The sequence below is a fragment of the Schistocerca piceifrons genome, chromosome 2 (assembly GCF_021461385.2).
Source record: "Schistocerca piceifrons isolate TAMUIC-IGC-003096 chromosome 2, iqSchPice1.1, whole genome shotgun sequence".
Taxonomy (NCBI): Eukaryota; Metazoa; Arthropoda; class Insecta; order Orthoptera; family Acrididae; genus Schistocerca; species Schistocerca piceifrons.
The window spans coordinates 969,945,030-969,963,523 of record NC_060139.1 but is presented as its reverse complement, the minus strand read 5'-3'; the positions used below and the strand labels follow the sequence as shown (position 1 = coordinate 969,963,523).

Sequence of the window (18,494 nt, the reverse complement as noted above, 5' to 3'; positions counted from 1 at the left end):
ATATCCATGGCACCTACAATCAGGTTGCCAATGTCTTGAGTCAGATGTCTGAGTTTAGGGTTCAGCAGTCTGAAAGTATCCAGTCCAGGGGATTGTGTAGGCAGGATATTATTCGAAGTTCCAGAACTTTTCGGGGACCTCAGGCAAAGACGGACAGTGATCCTAGGATTACGGCCATTAAGGGTAAGCTATTGAATGGTGAACAGGTGGCTGGTCATCTCATCCATAAAGGCCTAGTTTGTCGTGGTGGGGCAAAGTCAGGTGGTTTTAGGACCTGTTTGCCCTATCAGCTCGTCCACCCTGTGTTACGGTACTCTCATCATATGGTGTTTGGGGGTATCTAGGCGTCCACAAAACTATCACTAATATTAGGCGCCATGTGGTTTGGCCTTCCTTATACAAGGATGTTGAGCGGATGGTGAATGACTATGGAGTCTGCAAAAGAGCAAAGCCTAATTCTAGCCCTGCTAAAAGTCTTCTCCAATCCACTAGGAAAACTTATCCCAGCACTCCTGCTTGTGTTGGCGAATAAGGCAGTAGGCCAGTGCATGCAGCCGTTTAAAGGCGATGAGGTGTTCTACTGAGGGATGTCGCTTGTGACGCTGGAGCGCCCACTGGCGATCTTTAATCACCTCGGCGATCGCAGGCGATCACCACGGCACAGTCCTCGGCCGAGGGGACCCGGAAGAACAGGGAATGGCAGATTCTGCGGCAGTAACGATGCTGGTGGTGACCGAGTGAACCACCGCTTTCAATGGCTTCATTAGAAAGAGGCGCAATAGCAGCCATGGAGGAGAACAAGTCCCAGTCAGCCTTATTCATAGCCCATCTGCAAGGGCACCCAGAAGAGTGATGCTGTGGAAGTGACAGAAAGATCAGAAAGTGGTCACTACCACATAGGTCGTCATGCACACTCCATTGGACAGGTAGTAAGAGGCTAGGGCTGCAGATCGAAAGGTCAATGGCTGAGTACGTGCCATGTGCCACACTGAAACGTGTGAAGGCACCATCATTTAAAATGGAAAGGTCGAGCTATGTCAATACATGATCAATGGTGGCGCCTCGACCTGTTGCCACTGACCCACCCCATAGAGGGTTATGGGCGTTGAAGTTGCCGAGTAACAGGAAAGGTGGCTGCAATTGGGCTATCAGCGCAGCCAGGACATGCTGTGGGACATCACCATCCAGTGGAAGATAGAGACTGCCGACAGTAACAGCCTGTGTGTCCACACCCGAACAGCGACAGCCTCTAAAGGTGTTTGTAGAGGGACTGACTCGCTGTGAAGAGCGTGAAGGACATAGATGCAGACGCCACCAGATATCCTTTCATAAGCGGCCCGGTTCTTATAATAACCCCAATAGCCACGGAGGGCGGGGGTTCGCATCGCTGGAAACCAAGTTTCTTGAAGAGCCAATGCAGAAGAAAGGGTGAAGGCTGAGAAGTTGTCGGAGCTCAGCAAGATGGTGGAAGAAACGGCCGCAGTTCCACTGGAGGGTGACATTGTCCATGGCTGAGAAAGGTGTCAAGGGACTGGGGAGGCAGATTACGCCGCTGGGTCACTTGCTGCCACCAGTTCAGTACTCACGCGAGTGACATCCATTGTGTCCGAGGGTCCAGTGAGATCCAAGTCTTTAGCAGACGCCAGAATCTCGATCTCATCCTCAGACACTGAGATTGTAGGAAGTGGTGGGATGGGTGCCACTGCAATGTCGGGATTCTTGGGAACCTTTTTCTTTTTCTTTTTCTGCTTCTCGCGTTGTGCCTTCGGTGGTTCTGGCTGGGAGGGCTTCACTGGGTCAGTCTCAGGGACGGACGACGACAGTGAAGCCATATGACCAGTGAACGGTGGTTGTTACAGCCACTTACAGGTGTCTGCATTTCCGCTGGTCGGAACTTGTGAAGGGAGGTCCCCAAGGGACCCCGTCCTGGCGAGAGGAGCTGAAGAAGTCTTACGCTTCTCTGGCTGGGAAATGGGAACTGATGTCCCCGATGGTTGGGGGGGGGGGGGGGGGGGGGGGGGGGTGTTGCTCCTGACGTAGATGGAGCAGGAGCAACAGGGAGTGAAGTGCCCCCCACAATCAAGGGGGCCGGAGGATTCTGACGGATCATAGAGCCAACCGTATGTCACGACACAGGAGATGGGAGAACCGTTGTTGCAGCAGTGGCGTAGGGTGACGTCATTGGCACAGTATGTAGCCTCTCATATTTCTGCTTGGCCTCAGTGTAGGTCAGGCGGTCCAGGGTCTTATACTCCATGATCCGTCCTTTCTGGAATACCCGGCAGTCCAGCGAGCAGGGGGAATGGTGTTCTCCGCAGTTAACACAGATGGGAGGCGGGGCACATGGAGTATTGGGATGCAAAGGACGTCCACAATCTCGACACGTGATGCCGGAAGTACATTGGGATGACATATGCCCAAACTTCCAGCATTTAAAACACCGCATCGGAGGAGGGATATATGGCTTCACATCACAGCGGTAAACCATCACCTTGACCTTTTTGGGTAAGACATCATCCTCCAAGGCCAAGATGAAGGCACCGGTGGCTACCTGATTATCCTTCGGACCTCGATGGACGCGCCAGACGAAGTGAACACCTCGTCGTTCTAGGTTGGCGCATAGTTCATCATCTGACTGCAGAAGAAGATCCCTGTGGAATATAATACCCTGGGCCATGTTTAGACTCTTATGGGGCATGATGGTAACTGAAACATCCCCCAACTTGTGACAAGTGAGCAACCTCAGTGACTGGAGAGAGAATGCTGTTTTGATTAGAACTGAACCAGAGCGCATTTTGGACAAGCCCTCCACCTCCCCAAACTTGTCCTCTATATGCTCCACAAAAAGCTGAGGCTTTGTCAGCATAAATGATTCACCATCAACTCGCGTAGAGATGAGGAACCAGGGTGAATAATCTGCACTGCCGTCTTTAGCCATGTGTTCCCCACATGGAGTGGCCAGGGAGGGAAATGATCTCAGATCATATTTCTTGCCATTGAGGTTAGACCTCAATCACTTAGAGACTGCTGGTGGAGGCCCACCATCGAGAGATGATGTACCACGCTTCATAGCGGTTCATCCGCCCTGATGCCACCCACTCCGACCAGAGGCTCTTCCCACGGGTGCCACCCATCCACAGCAAAGATTACCTGGCAGGATGGCCTTTGCCGGGAGTCCTGATGCCCCAGAGGGATAGGCATCTACTCCTCGGCATACGTGGGGATGTAGCAGCTCAGGCATCAGCAGTGCAATCCCTGTGTAGTCAGGTGGCTACCACCAAGAAGGTACATGACGACCCCACCACAATGGACTGGCTACCGTGCTAGATGTCGGGTGTCGAATATCCATGTATATCACAAGGGCAAAGATGGAAGTGCACAATGGAGGGAATGTATGCTACCCAGAACACACTGCAGCTGATGTGGCCGGATGCTCAGTGTAAGTCCAACTCCATGACAATATCGCGTGTGCCAGATCTTAGGCAAGATGGATATAGAATGTACCACATAAGGCGTCCTTCCGCAAATGGTACGCACTAACGAAAAATTTTGAAATGGAGTGGTCAAACCCCTTAGGGGACTATCACATTAAAGGCCAAAACAGTTGGGACTCCTTTTAGTTGCCTCTTACGACAGGCAGGAATACCGCAGACCTATTCTTACCCCCGAACCCGCAGGGGGATCATATGTTTCAGCTGGAGTCCAGACTCTACATCCATCTTTGTCATTGACATACCCAACAAGATGACCAAAAACAGCCTTATCATCAAACTTTGAACAAAAATGTTTGTTTATGTGAACATGGCAACCTGTATAAAAAATTCTGAGGTGATCAAGTTTTCTGGAATAGTGAAGAATGGGATACAACCTGTTGGCTGTGACCAATGATGTCACAAGTTACCAAATATGATGTATTGCACAGATATAATGACATAGATGAACCATGGACCTTGCCGTTGGTGGGGAGGCCTGCGCGCCTCAGCGATACAGATGGCCGTACGGTAGGTGCAACCACAATGGAGGGGTATCTGTTGAGAGGCCAGACAAACGTGTGGTTCCTGAAGAGGGGCAGCAGCCTTTTCAGTAGTTGCTGGGGCAACAGTCTGGATGATTGACTGATATGGCCTTGTAACACTAACCAAAACGGCCTTGCTGTTCTGGTACTGCGAATGGCTGAAAGCAAAGGGAAACTACAGCCGTAAGTTTTCCCAATGGCATGCAGCTTTACTGTATGGTTAAATAATGATGGCATCCTCTTGGGTAAAATATTCCGGAGGTAAAATAGTCCCCCATTCGGATCTCCAGGGAGGGACTACTCAGGAGGACGCCGTTATGAGGAGAAAAAAAACCGGTGTTGTACAGATTGGAGTGTGGAATGTCAGATCCCTTAATCGGGCAAGCAGGTTAGAAAATTTAAAAAGGGAAATGGATAGGTTAACGTTAGATATAGTGGGAATTAGTGAAGTTTGGTGGCAGGAGGAACAAGACTTTTGGTCAGGTGAATACAGGGTTATAAATACAAAATCAGATAGGGGTAATGCAGGAGTAGGTTTAATAATGAATAAAAAATAGGAGTGCGGGTAAGCTACTACAAACACCATAGTGAATGCATTATTGTGGCCAAGATAGATACAAAGCCCATGCCCACCACAGTAGTTCAAGTTTATGTACCAACTAGCTCTGCAGATCATGAAGAAATTGATGAAATGTATGACGAGATAAAAGAAATTATTCAGGTAGTGAAGGGAGACGAAAATTTAATAGTCATGGGTGACTGGAATTCAAGAGTAGGAAAAGGGAGAGAAGGAAACATAGTAGTTGAATATGGATTAGGGGTAAGCAATGAAAGAGGAAGCCGCCTGGTAGAATTTTTCACAGAGCATACCGTATTTAGTCGAACCTAAGTAGCACTTTTTTTCCGGTTTTTGTAATCCAAAAAACCGTCTGCGGCTTAGAATTGAGTGCAAAGTAAGCGGAAGTTCTGAAAAATGTTGGCAGGTGACGCCACAACTAACTTCTGCCGTCGAATATATGTAGCACTACACAGGAATGCTTTGCACGCATAAAGATAAATACTGGCGCCAACACCTCTGCGTCAGTAAACAATTAAAAAAAATGTGGAAGACGAGCTTTTTTCTCCGCCCCGACCATTGCATTTTCATACATTCTCCAACGAAGTAAATACAAATTCTGCATTGTTCATCTTCGAATATCACAGCATTTCAATGTACTACAAAAATCCGACTGGCAAGACTGTTAGGAATGTTTGTCAATATGGCCAACTCTACGTTCTGAATTTTTTCCTACCTGTGAGAAGAGATGGTTGCTAATAGGAACTTTTATGAATTGTGAATCACATGCAGTATTCTCTTCACCATAAGAATAATACGAATACAAACATTTTGCCATGTATTCTTTCGTGTTTGCTGCTATCTCATTTAAATCCTGTCTGCCTAATAAACTACGAAACTAGAGTGAGACAACAGCAAAGGCGGAAAAATATACATATCATATCATGTTTATATTTGTATTATTCTTGTGCCTAATAGTGATACAGTCAGAAATGAAGCACGGTAATTGACTAGATTTTTAAATCTAAGATGACTCTAATTTCTGTGCAGAATGTAATGTACTAAAGAGGCGTCTGCAAAGATTTTTAAACGGAGAAACATTTTCGCTAAACTCTCGTTCAGAACATCATCTATCATACGCAGTCTATTATTTGGTTCTTGTCGACCATTATCAAAGAAAGCAGCAGTGTAAGTAACAACAAATAGCAGTCTCTTGCCATTGTCTCGCTAATAAGACGATTCGTCTCTTTTTAAAAAAAAAAAAAAAATTTGTAAGCGGCGGTAACGCGCACAAAAGCAAGCCATGCCACGAGCGGCGAGACAGGCTTAACAATGCATGACACAGTACAGTCATGCATTTTCAGCTTAGAGTGACGTAAACACCTATAAGAAAGAGAACAGCACTTATGAGATCAAAGAAAAATATGCAATCAATTCAAACCAGATGAAGCACGTGAAAAAGGAAGGGTACCCATATAAATACGGACGGAGCACCTGACGCATAGCAATGGCTACCTGGTAAAGCTTAACTGCTAAGCTTACGACTTGAACCAAACTACTGTAGCTGTATCGTCATTCATTCAACCTAAATTGTGTCTCATATTACAATGGACCAACTGTGTTTCGATTTGGAGGTGTGGCCTAAAACTTTTCTCTCCCTTTGAATTTCGAGTCTCAAATTTCAGATGCGGCTTAGATTCTGTAAAAATTTTTTTCCTTGATTTCGAGTCTCATTTTTCAGGTTCAGCTTAGATTCGAGTGAGGCTTGGATTCAAGTAAATACGGTAAAGTAATCATAGCTAACACTTGGTTCAAGAATCATGAAAGAAGGTTGCATACATCGAAGAACCCTGGAGATACTAAAAGGTACCAGATAGATCATATAATGGTAAGACAGAGATTTAGGAACCAGGTTTTAAATTGTAAGATATTTCCAGGGGCAGATGTGGACTCTGACCACAATCTATTGGTTATGAACTGTAGATTAAAACTGAAGAAACTGCAAAAAGGTGGGAATTTAAGGAGATGGGACCTTGCCAAACTGACTGAACCAGAAGTTGTAGAGAGTTTCAGGGAGAGCATAAGGGAACAATTGACAGGACTGGGGGAAAGAAACACAGCAGAAGAAGAATGGGTAGCTCTGAGGTATGAAGTAGAAAGGCAGCAGACGATCAAGTAGGTAAAAAGATGAGGGCTGGTAGAAACCCTTGGGTAACAAGAAATATTGAATGTAACTGATGAAAGGAGAAAATATAAAAATGCAGTAAATGAAGCAGGCAAAGAGGAATACAAACGTCTCATAAATGAGATCAACAAGAAGTGCAAAATGGCTAAGCAGGGATGGCTAGAAGACAAATGTAACGATGTAGAGGCTTATCTCACTAGGGGTGAGATACAATACTGCGTGAAGAGTTTGACAGAGCACTGAAAGACCTGAGTCAAAACAAGGCCCCGGGAGTAGCCAACATTCCATTAGAACTACTGACGGCCTTGGGAGAGCCAGTCATGACAAAACTCTACCATCTGGTGAGCAAGATGTATGAGACAGGCGAAATACCCTCAGACTTCAAGAAGAATATAATAATTCCAATCCCAAAGAAAGCAGGTGTTGACAGATGTGAAAATTACCGAACTATCAGTTTAATAAGTCACAGCTGCAAAATACTAACGCGAATTCTTTACAGACGAATGGAAAAACTGGTAGAAGTCCACTTCGGGGAAGATCAGTTGGGATTCCGTAGAAATGTTGGAACACGTGAGGCAATACTGACTTTACGCCTTATCTTAGAAGAAAGATTAAGGAAAGACAAACCTACATTTCTAGCATTTGTAGACTTAGAGAAAGCTTTTGACAATGTGGACTGGAATACTCTCTTTCAAATTCTACAGGAGCGAATGACTATTTACAATTTGTAAAGAAACCAGATGGCTGTTATAAGAGTCAGGGGGTATGAAAGGGAAGCAGTGGTTGGGAAGGGAGTAAGACAGGGTTGTAGCCTCTTCCCGATGTTGTTCAATCTGTATATTGAGCAAGCAGTAAAGGAAACACAAGGAAAATTCGGAGTAGGTATTAAAATCCATGGAGGAGAAATAAAAACTTTGAGGTTCGCCAGTGACATTGTAATTCTGTCAGAGACAGCAAAGGACTTGGAAGAGCAGTTGAATGGAATGGACAGTGTCTTGAAAGGAGGATATAAGATGAACATCAACAAAAGCAAAACGAGGATAATGGAATGTAGTCGAATTAAGTCGGGTGATGCTGAGGGAATTAGATTAGGAAAGGAGACACTTAAAGTAGTAAAGGAGTTTTGCTATTTGGGGAGCAAAATAACTGATGATGGTCGAAGTAGAAAGGGTATAAAATGTAGACTGGCAATGGCAAGGAAAGTGTTTCTGAAGAAGAGAAATTTGTTAACATCGAGTATAGATTTAAGTGTCAGGAAGTAATTTCTGTAATTATTTGTATGGAGTGTAGCCATGTACGGAAGTGAAACATGGACAATAAATAGTTTGGACAGGAAGAGAATAGAAGCTTTCGAAATGTGGTGCTACAGAAGAATGCTGAAGATTAGATGGGTAGATCACATAACTAAAGAGGAAGTATTGAATAGGATTGGGGAGAAGAGAAGTTTGTGGCACAACTTGACCAGAAGAAGGGATCGGTTGGTAGGACATGTTCTGGGGCATCAAGGAATCACCAATTTAGTATTGGAGGGCAGCGTAGAGGGTAAAAATTGTAGAGGGAGACCAAGAGATGAATAAATTAAGCAGATTCAGAAGGATGTAGGTTGCAGTAAGTACTGGGAGATGAAGAAGCTTGCACAGGATAGAGTAGCATGGAGAGCTGCATCAAACCAGTCTCAGGACTGAAGACCACAACTACAACAACACAGATGAATGTTCAGAAACAAAGGAATGCAGGACAGAGAACACAGATGGTGGACATACATCACATGCATCCAAATTTTAAATACAATTTTAGATATACCTATTTTATGAATCCTAGTATCCTATTCTTCAGTTGACCTATGTAGTTCAACTGAAGAATAGGATACTAGTGCTAGTGCCGATGCAAAAACCAATATATGTAACACTGATGTCCTGTGTCTCAGTTGAACTACAAATGTAATACCCCAAGCAGGACATAATTTGTTTCACCTTCATTAGCACTAGTATCCTATTCTTCAGTGGACTAACGCGGGTCAGCTGAAGTATGGGATACAAATTTTACAACTGTCGCTTTTTTTGCCTCTACTAAAATATGACAAGTGATAAAAAACTGTACACAATTTCTAGCCCCATCTTCCAAAAAACACATTCATGAAATTTGTCTGGAACCAAGGACCTTCCAGTTGATTTTAAAATATAGACTGCCATATTGCAAGCTTCCGCCCATAATCCTCTTTGTAGTTTGCTTGTGTTCAGCATTGAACATGCAGCTTCAACAGTTCTATTTTCACTTTTAGTCAAACAACTTTGTTCAGGAGTATAGGGTGGAGCAATCAGTAATTCTGTTTCCTTATCTATGAGCAATTCCTTAACTCTGTTGCTAGTATATTCTTTACCCCGATCACATCAGAACTGTTTAACAGCATGGCCTTTGGATTCACGAGCTTCTTTTTAAAATTGTTAAGCACACTGTACACTTCGTTTTTGTGCTTCAAAAAGAAAACTCAGTGAAATTTACTGAAATTGTCTGTAAAACTTATATAATATCAAGCACCTCCAAATGATTCTATACTCTTTGATCCATTGATATCTACATGGATTAATTCACCAGCAGCTGTGGAGCGATTGCTCATTGTCTGAATGGTAGTCTATGTCTATGCATCTTTCCTAATACACAACCGTCACAAAATTCATCCTTACAACCTTCTGCAATTATGTTAAGTTTCTTCGAGATGTTCTTGATGTTTTGTTTATTCTGGTGACCAACTCTTTCATGGTACATTTGTAATGTTTCAGATGATATCACTAAGTTCACTTGATTACCTTTTCCTGGCCAAACAACACACTTTCAACACATACAGCTCATTTTTCACATAGCCTGTCATGACGATGCTGCCAATGGCTCTTTCCTGAATCCTAACACTTTTGCTGCCAAACGTTATATTGTAGCTGTTACAAGCAGCTGCTCTGGCTGAGAAGAAATGAGCACTTGCATCGGGGACATATGAAACATTTTCCATTCTAGCATTGTACCATTTATTTTCTTGTCTCATTTCGATAAAGACTGTAGCTTGATCACATGCACACATTTTACCTTGCTTTCCTAACAAAACCACTTCGGGAACATCAAATTCACTGCACAAAATGAAGTACTGATTATTCCAAGTGATATGCTTCATAGCACTGCTATCAAAATACCATTTATTTACGTCAATGCAATTTCTACTACGCAAACCCATGGCGCATGAAATAAATACAGTGTTACAACTCACCTTCTGTTCTCACCGCATGCATCAAGAGCATCCAGTGGACACCCCGCCGCCCACCCCTCTGCCCAGTGACCTAGTAGTTCACATTTACTGCATGGAAATTTTTGCTCTGCTCGCTCTTCCAACATCATCTTCTTCCGTGTGTTAGAAATGAACAAATGCAATTGTCCGTTGCATTTTGTTCATGCAATTCAATGGTACAAAGTTTTTTGATAAGTAAGTAGAAACTCTGATTTTCCGCTGGCATTGTCTCCCAGAGATCTTTAAAATTATCATATTCCTTTCCGAGCATAAATAAAATTCAACCATTTAATTTTCTTTTAGACAATTTGTTCTCTTCATGTTTCATTAAATCATTTAGATCTACAAATAACTTCTGCAGCTTAGTCACATGTGTGCTTCTCTTTCATTGCGTTTGATCCAAAAACAGTTTTCAATTAACATGTTCAAACATTGAATGCTGCTATGTTCAAATCGGGCATGTAGTTTATTCCATATTTCTTTAGCATTTTTGCACATCTACACCAGTTCACCAACTGGTTTGCTCAGCTCACTTGCCACAAGACTTGCTGCTTTTGCATCATTCTTTTGCCATTCTGCATATGCTGCCTTCTGTTAAATAGTAGAATCCTGAGGCAACACAACAGGTTTGCATATACCAATAACACTGTCTGAGTCCTTATGAATGAAGCACCATAGACATGTGCCACTTACATTTTGCCCATTTGTTTCAAGTTTATCAATATTCACTTTATCACCTCCAATTGTAGCCATGTTCTTACTGAACAAATATTTTTAACAAAAAATTCTTCTGTCAGCACACAGTGGATTGAATAATTTTTTTTTCTAAAAAGAACTATTTTGTTCTTTAGACATGGTCTGGGCCCATAACCTGTTGTAAATTATAAGGTCTGAACAACACAGTTTTAGTTATGAATGGTACGTATTTCTTTTTTAGGATAGAGCTTTACTTTGAAACTGCAATGAACATTATATAAAAACAAAAATATTTCACAACATATCTAGGAATAACACTTCACAGTGAATGCTAAAACTTTTTCCTTTCATCACAACATTAATAAGTGTGTACACGTCACTTTCAATTTATCCAGTAAAACATGCTGTTTAGACTTAACCTTAGTGTTTCCAAAATCACACAAAACAATGTGTTAACACACTGACACTCAGGAGGAATCTTTAAAGTACTTGTATTTGCTACTTAAGTTCAATTACATAAAACTTACATCAAATGGCAAGGTGACAAACTCCTGCTCAGTGATTCGAAGGTATGAACGATCTGAAACAAAGTGCAAAGAATACTTATCATTACAAGTTTTTTTTTTAATTTCATATACTACAGCTTATCAGAAGCAATACAGAATATTAAACAGAGATATCATATTTCTTATAATAAATATCTAATTATAAATTCTATATGAGTAATATCTCCTATGCATTACATTATCTCCTTCACGACAACACCACTACATCCTTCTTGTTCTATTATACAAAGAGAAAAAAAAGAAAAACATTAAGTATAGTTCACAATACCACACGAAAACAGATGATTACACACACAGCCATCCACTTAACAACAGGATGTTTTACCTGTAGTGCTACAAGTAGTGATAATATGTCATGGAGTGCACTCTGCAAAGCTATGTCCTAATACATAGTGACAGCTAGCATCTGTAAAGTCTAATTAGAAATTTTCAAGATAGTTACATTACTGAAGATGTGCTAATTTGGAGACATGTCACGCACATATACACAATAAAGTTCTGATAGAATGTAAATATTTTAGGAGTAAAGGAGACCTCTCATTAAAAAGCAGAGGTGTTGAGTTGTCGACACACATATTCTCTCTCTCTCTCTCTCTCTCTCTCTCTCTCTCTCTCTCTCTCTCTCTCTCTCTCTCTCCCTCCCTCCCACCCCCTCTCTCCCCAGCAGGTGGACTGGTTTGGGTGGGGGTTGCATTGGGTGGGATGGATGGGGGGGGGGGGGGGGACAAAGTGGGGGCAGCCTGTTTACCAAGGGAGAGGGGTGCCAGGAGCCTGGGCTAAGCAAGTGATGTGTCGGTATCAGAGCCAATGCTGAAGCTGATGTCGGGATGCGAATTGGGAGATGGTGACAGGCTGGAGGAAGGGGAAATAGTTTAGTGTAGCATGTGGGAACAATGGGTTACTGGGGATTAAGGCTTGGATGGTTACAGGAGCAAAGGATGTGTTGTAATTATAGTTCTCATCTATGTTATTCAGATGAGCTGGTAGTGGAGGGAAGGACACAAATGGCCTGGGTTGTGAAGCACCTATTAAAATTAAGCATGTTGTATTCAGGTGCATTTGTGCCACCAGATGGTCAACTTTGTTATCGGCAACAGTTTGGTGGTGGCCATTCATTCTGGTGGACAGTTGGTTAGTAGTCACACTGACATAAAAAGCTGTGCAATGTTTTCAGCAGAGTTGGTATCTGACACGGCTACTTCCACAGTTGGCCTGGCCTATGATGGGGTAGGATAAGCCCGTGACAAGCCTGGAGTAGGAAGTGCAGGGTGGGTGGATTGGGCAGATCTTGTACCTGTGTCTCCCATAAGGATATGATCCCTGTGGCAAATGGATGAGAGTGGAAGTGGCATAGGGATGGAATAGGATGTTGTGTAGGTTAATGGGCAACAGAACACCGCTTATGGAGGGGTGGGAAGGATCTTGGGTAGAATGTCCCTCATTTCAGGGCATATATAATCAAAGCTCTGGCTCAAATATGACTCAGTTGCTCCAGTCAAGAGTCACAATGGGTGATATGGGGAATGTGCTGCTTTGTAGCCAATTCTGGGGGATGGTGGGAGGATTAGGAGTGTGTGAGAAAATGGCACAGGAAATTTGTTTGCGGATTAGGTTTGGGAGGGTGGTGCCTGTAAGTGAAGGCTTCATGTGATTTTCATCATATTAGGCAAGGAAGTTCTCATTACTAAAGACATGCTATCCACAGGTGGTCAGGCTTTATGGGAGGGATTTTTGGGTGTGGAAGGCATGGCAGCTGTCAAAATACAGGTAATGTTGGTGGTTAGTGGGTTTAACGTGGACAAACCTCCACCACTCTGATGGCTCCATCCACACCAATATCCACATTAAACCCACTAACCACCAACAGTACCTGCATTTTGACAGCTGCCATCCCTTTCACATCAGAACATCTCTTCATACAGCTTGGCCACCCATGGATGACATACCTGCTGTGTAGACAACTACCCTGCCCCGTATCTGAAGGTTTCACAAAGGCTTCCACAGATGGGCATTATCCTCTAAACCTAGCCCGCAAACAGATTTCCTATGCCATATCCTCAAACATCCCTAATCTTCCCATCACCCACAATAATCAGCTACAAAGGAGCATCTGCCTAGTCTCCCAATACAGTCCTGGATTTGAACAACTGAACCATATCCTTCATCAAAGCTTTGATTATATATCATCATGCCCTGAAATGAGGGATATCCTAACCAAGATCCTTCCCAACCCTCCTAACTCCTAAAGTGGTATTCTGGCACTCACCCAACCCACACAACACCCTAGTCCATCCCTATACCAATCCAACTCCCAGCCTCTTGCCATAAGGGATCATATCCCTGTGGAAGACCTGGTGCAAAACTCTGCCAATCCTCCCATCCAGCATTTCCTACTCCAGTCATGACATGGGCTACCCCACTAGAGGTGACCGATGACCTTGCTGTCTGGTCTCCTTCCCCAAACCAACCAACCACTAGAGGTTGCGCCACCTGTGAAAGCAGCCATGCCATAAACTGGTTCTAATGCAAACACCATACAGCATTTTATGTTGGTATGAATACCAATCAGCTGTCCACCAATATGAATAGCCACTGCCAAACTGTTTTAAATAACAAAAGCTGACCACCCAGTGAAACAACATGCAGCTGAAAATAACATGCTAAATTTCAATGGCTGCTTCACAACCCAGATCATACGGATTCTTAGCTCCACCATCAGCTTCTCTGAACTACACAGATCATAGTTATCTTTGCAACACATCCTTCATTCCCATAACTATCTTCGCATTAATCTCCAGTAACCCACACCCTCCACCCAACATACTATCAACCCCTCCCAATTCACATTCCCATATCATCTTTAGTGTGCACCAATCCCCATTGGCTCTGACACCCACGCATCACATGCCTAGCCTGTGCACCTGCCACTCCACCATCCCGCATTTCTAGCTGGCGAACCAGTTGTCTCCTTCCAAGTTGTTAGCCACCCATTCCCCAACCCAGCCCCTCTCCCTGTCTTCGATTTCTCTCTCCCTTTATCCACCCTAACAGACACAATTCCAATAACCATGGTAACAGTGTTCCATGGTAAGAATGTCTTGGTGAAAGCATACACCATGCTCATCACTTACGGCTCCCAAATTTTCCAGGAAGAAATCAAGGTGAGAATGCAAAAAGTGTATTTTAAGCGACATTCTACACCCCATGTTCTTACAGTTGTCCAACAGATCATTCACAATGGTTACATAGTTTTTGTATTTTCTATTACCCAAAAAGCCATTCACAATTGCTCTAAAAGAAGACCAAGCAGCTAATTGGATATCTGTGAGTTTGGTATCAAAGGTTGGATTTTTCAGCAATTTTCTTATTAGTGGTCCAACAAATATACCTTCTTTCAGCTTTGCCTCACTTAACTTGGAAAACTTTTCTTTTAAGCGATTGAAGACCTCACCTCCTTTATCCAGAGCTTTTACGAAGTTTTTGATAAGGCCCAACTTGATATGAACGGGAGGCAAAATGATTTTATCGGGCTCAACCAATGGGGTATTGTTCACATTTACGTTTCCAGGAACATATGACTTCCTTGTAGGCGATTCTTTGACTGTACGGTGGTTCTTGGTGTCATGGGTGCCCAAAGGCACAAAAAGCAGCAGTATTTCGTGAATCCTGTCTGTAAACCTGTAAGGAGTGCAACAACTTTTAAATCACAGCAAAGCTGCCATTTGTGATCCTTATATTTGATTGTCTGTAGCAGCAAAGACATGATTTCATAAGTTTCTTCCATGTCTACTGCGTAAGCCAAAGATACCGATGGAAATTCATTGCCATTATGCAGTAGTACTGCTTTCAAGCTGGTTTTACTGGAGTCAACAAATAGTCACCACTCCTGAGGATTATGTTGTGCACCTAGCTGCATCATCAGACCATTGACATCTCTACATACACACATAGAATTCTGCATATCGAAATACTGAGCAAAGGAAGCACCTCTTGATCTGAAACAGGAAATTTTTGTCCCTGGAGCTAGAAGGTTCCATTGTTGCAGTCTCGACCCCAAGAGTTCAGCTTGCCGTTTCAAAAGTTTTAGATCGCAAACCAAATTGTTCAATTCCTTTTGATTAAAGAGCTGAGGAGAAGTGTCATGATACTGAGGACAGTACTCTTCTATATGTTCAATACTTTCTGATTCACTTGACATGGTGTCTGGTTCTGTGGCTTTCAAGTTACAGACAGGAACAGGCAACCCCTCATCATGGGGCACAGGCAAATGCACTGAAGATATATTTGGATACTTTATTTTATGTGTAGTTTTGCCTGACTGTCCCGAAATATTTTTAAGACAGACGTAACAGTCTGAATAATGGTCTTTAGGCTCACACCACACCATCGGAACAGCAAATGGCATGGCCCGGCGTTTTCCTTTCAATCACTTGGTTAAGGTTGTAGTACAGGTTACACAGGCAATATGAGGTGCAAAATTTTTATATTCATCACCAACAGGACAATAAAAATACAATTTATATGCCTTATTAACCAAATCAGTGGTTGTTTTTCTTTGGGCTTTTGGAGTGAATTTCCCACACACACAACAAAAGTTGTCAGGGTGGTTTAGGCAGCAATGAGATTTACTAGTTGTCTTAGCGTAAGTTTTAAACACAAAAAGTTTGCACTATCTTTCACAGGAAACGCTCTCTGAGGATTTCTTTCACACCACTGGATTACCACACCAACCATTTACAGACGATTTGTAGATCTTCTAGCTCTCCTCTGCAAATCGAAAACAAACATTAAACATCAAAATAGAAGAACAGCAAAAAGCAAAATACTCAATTTGAAAAATAAAAAACCTTTAAACACTCAAAAATGGTATGTGCTAGAACATTTTGAAAGGTATATTCGGATTCTACACACCAGAATACATACTAGTTGATGTATCACATCCCAGATGCAAAATGGCTGTTGATTAGTGTAATTGGTCATCATTTGAGCACGATGTAACTGTTCACATTTTCCTCATGCCTCAGTATATGACAGGCAGTTCAATCAATTTATATTTGTATTTTCTTTTCTTTCTTGAAGACTGGACAAAATGATGAATGTCGATGATGACTATCTGTGTAACTGACACACGCAAAGGTAGTTATTCACAAGAGCTACCTTAGTGGAGAGATCGTCCACAGTGTCCACATTTTGGGTCCAACATGCAGCATATGATGGAAGTGTATGCATTGGAAGCACCTCACGGGTGATGAGACTTAAGTGTTCACATCATGCTTGTATATCATGTCCAACAGGACATTTCCTTCAGACACCAAGATAAAGGTGCCTGTATCTGGTCCATTATCCTTGGAACTTTTTTGGATGTGTCGAGCAACATGTATGCCACTCGAGATTAGCCCATAGCTCATCATCTGTATGGGGCATAAGGCTTCTGAAAGATGATTCCATGGACCATACTCAAAATTTTGTGTTGGGCAATGGTCACTGGTATGTCACCTAGATGGCTACATGCCTGAACATCTGTAGATTGTGCAGCAGAGGCGGCTTTAATCAATAGTGATCCATGGTATATTTTTCCCAAAGACTCAGCTTCTCCACCTTTATCTTCAATATGTTCCACAAAAAATAACAACTTTGTCACAGTCAAGGTACTCCAGCAGTTTGAGTACATACTTGGTATTGGATAAATTGCTATGCTCCCAGGTATCTGCCTTATCCCTCTTTCTATAGGGTAGCCAGGGTAGGGAAAGCAGTGGTGTCATGAGAGTCTGCAGTGAAATGTCTAGGCCTATCTGACGAGTGGCTAGGATCAGATGATCAATGTTTTAGTGTAATTTGATACATTTCCGTACAAAACATCTGGTGGGGAGCTAGTGCTCAGGCATCAGAAGTGTGATCCCTGTGTTGTTGGGGGCTCATCTGAAAGGGTACAACCCCCCAATGATAAGTTTTTTAAAGTATTTTTGATAGAATTTGATGACAATATCCCCATAAAGAAATATGAAATACCTGAAAAAGGCTTCAAAATTAAGGCTCCAAATAAACAAAATCCATGATATACTGAACAGCTGAGAAATTTAAAAAATCACGAGTTATATTGTTGTACAACATATTTAACAGTCTGAAGACTGACAATGCCAGATTAGCCTATGTTGATGCAGGAATGAGTATAAAAAAGCCATCACTGAAGGGGGGGAAAAAACCAAAAAACACACACACAAAATTGCAGCAGTATTAAGAATTCCACCAATAGTTGCACAGCCGCATGGAAACTAATAAACAAAGTTGTAAAAGATGCAAGAAACAAAAATATTAATATCTGTCTCCAAAAATTCAAATATTTTTTATTAAATCAGTTGAAGACATGGGAAATGCTGTTATCAACCCAATAACAATTCATTAGTTTCACTTTCAAAATAATTTATATTCCCAGCTTTCTCTAAAGTATTGATTGGCTGATTAACTGAGAGGGTTTATGGGACCAAATGGCGAGGTCAGCAGTCCCACAATTCCAAAGTGAGTTACAGAAGAAAGATTGTCTGCTAAAAGTGGACAGATCAACCCAGGGGAGTCAAATTATAAAATAATGATCACTGATCACACACAGTAAAGGCATAAAAGGTGAGACCAAATCTAAAAACTGGAAAAAAAGGTGACGGTCATGGGGTCACAGACCAAGAGGACTGTAAAAGAAGTCCCAACCACAACCAACCTGCCCCTGCTCCAAGACTAAAGTAGAACCTTATATCTGGAAATAAAAACCACTTTCACGAAGGATACTGAGGACCAGTTCAAGCTTCCGTGGATTGTCTAATTTTAAATTTAAGGTATCAGGAAAACCATACTTAACACAAAGGGCCGAAAGAAGGGGACATTCCACCAATCTGTGAGATATCGTCAGTCTGGCTCCACAATCACATTGTGGGGGTGGGTCATTAGGTAAGAGGAAACAATGGGTGAGCCGAGTGTGACCATTGTGTAAACAGCATAAAACAGTGGACTCCTTCTGAGAGGAGTGGAAGGAAGAGCACCAAACTGCAGCAGACTCCTTGATTGTGCGGAGTTTATTACTATGAGCAGTAGCGCTCAAGATGGCATTCCAATTTAGGGCAAAGAGAGATTTGACATTTGATGTAGATCCACATGCCTGCAACTGGAATCATGAAAGGAAATGGTGGGGGGGGGGGGAGGGGGGAGGGGTG

The 18,494-nt window shown here is 42.6% G+C and overlaps 1 protein-coding gene across 1 annotated transcript in view; it reads right to left on the bottom strand.

Annotated features, from left to right (window-relative positions):
- Nucleotides 1-18,494, bottom strand: part of LOC124776385 (ER membrane protein complex subunit 5) — a 53,966-nt gene that overhangs the window by 14,426 nt on the left and 21,046 nt on the right. The window contains exon 2 of the mRNA XM_047251354.1: nucleotides 11,254-11,306. Coding sequence (XP_047107310.1) covers nucleotides 11,254-11,306 — 53 coding nt within the window. The remainder of the gene's footprint in view (nucleotides 1-11,253; nucleotides 11,307-18,494) is intronic.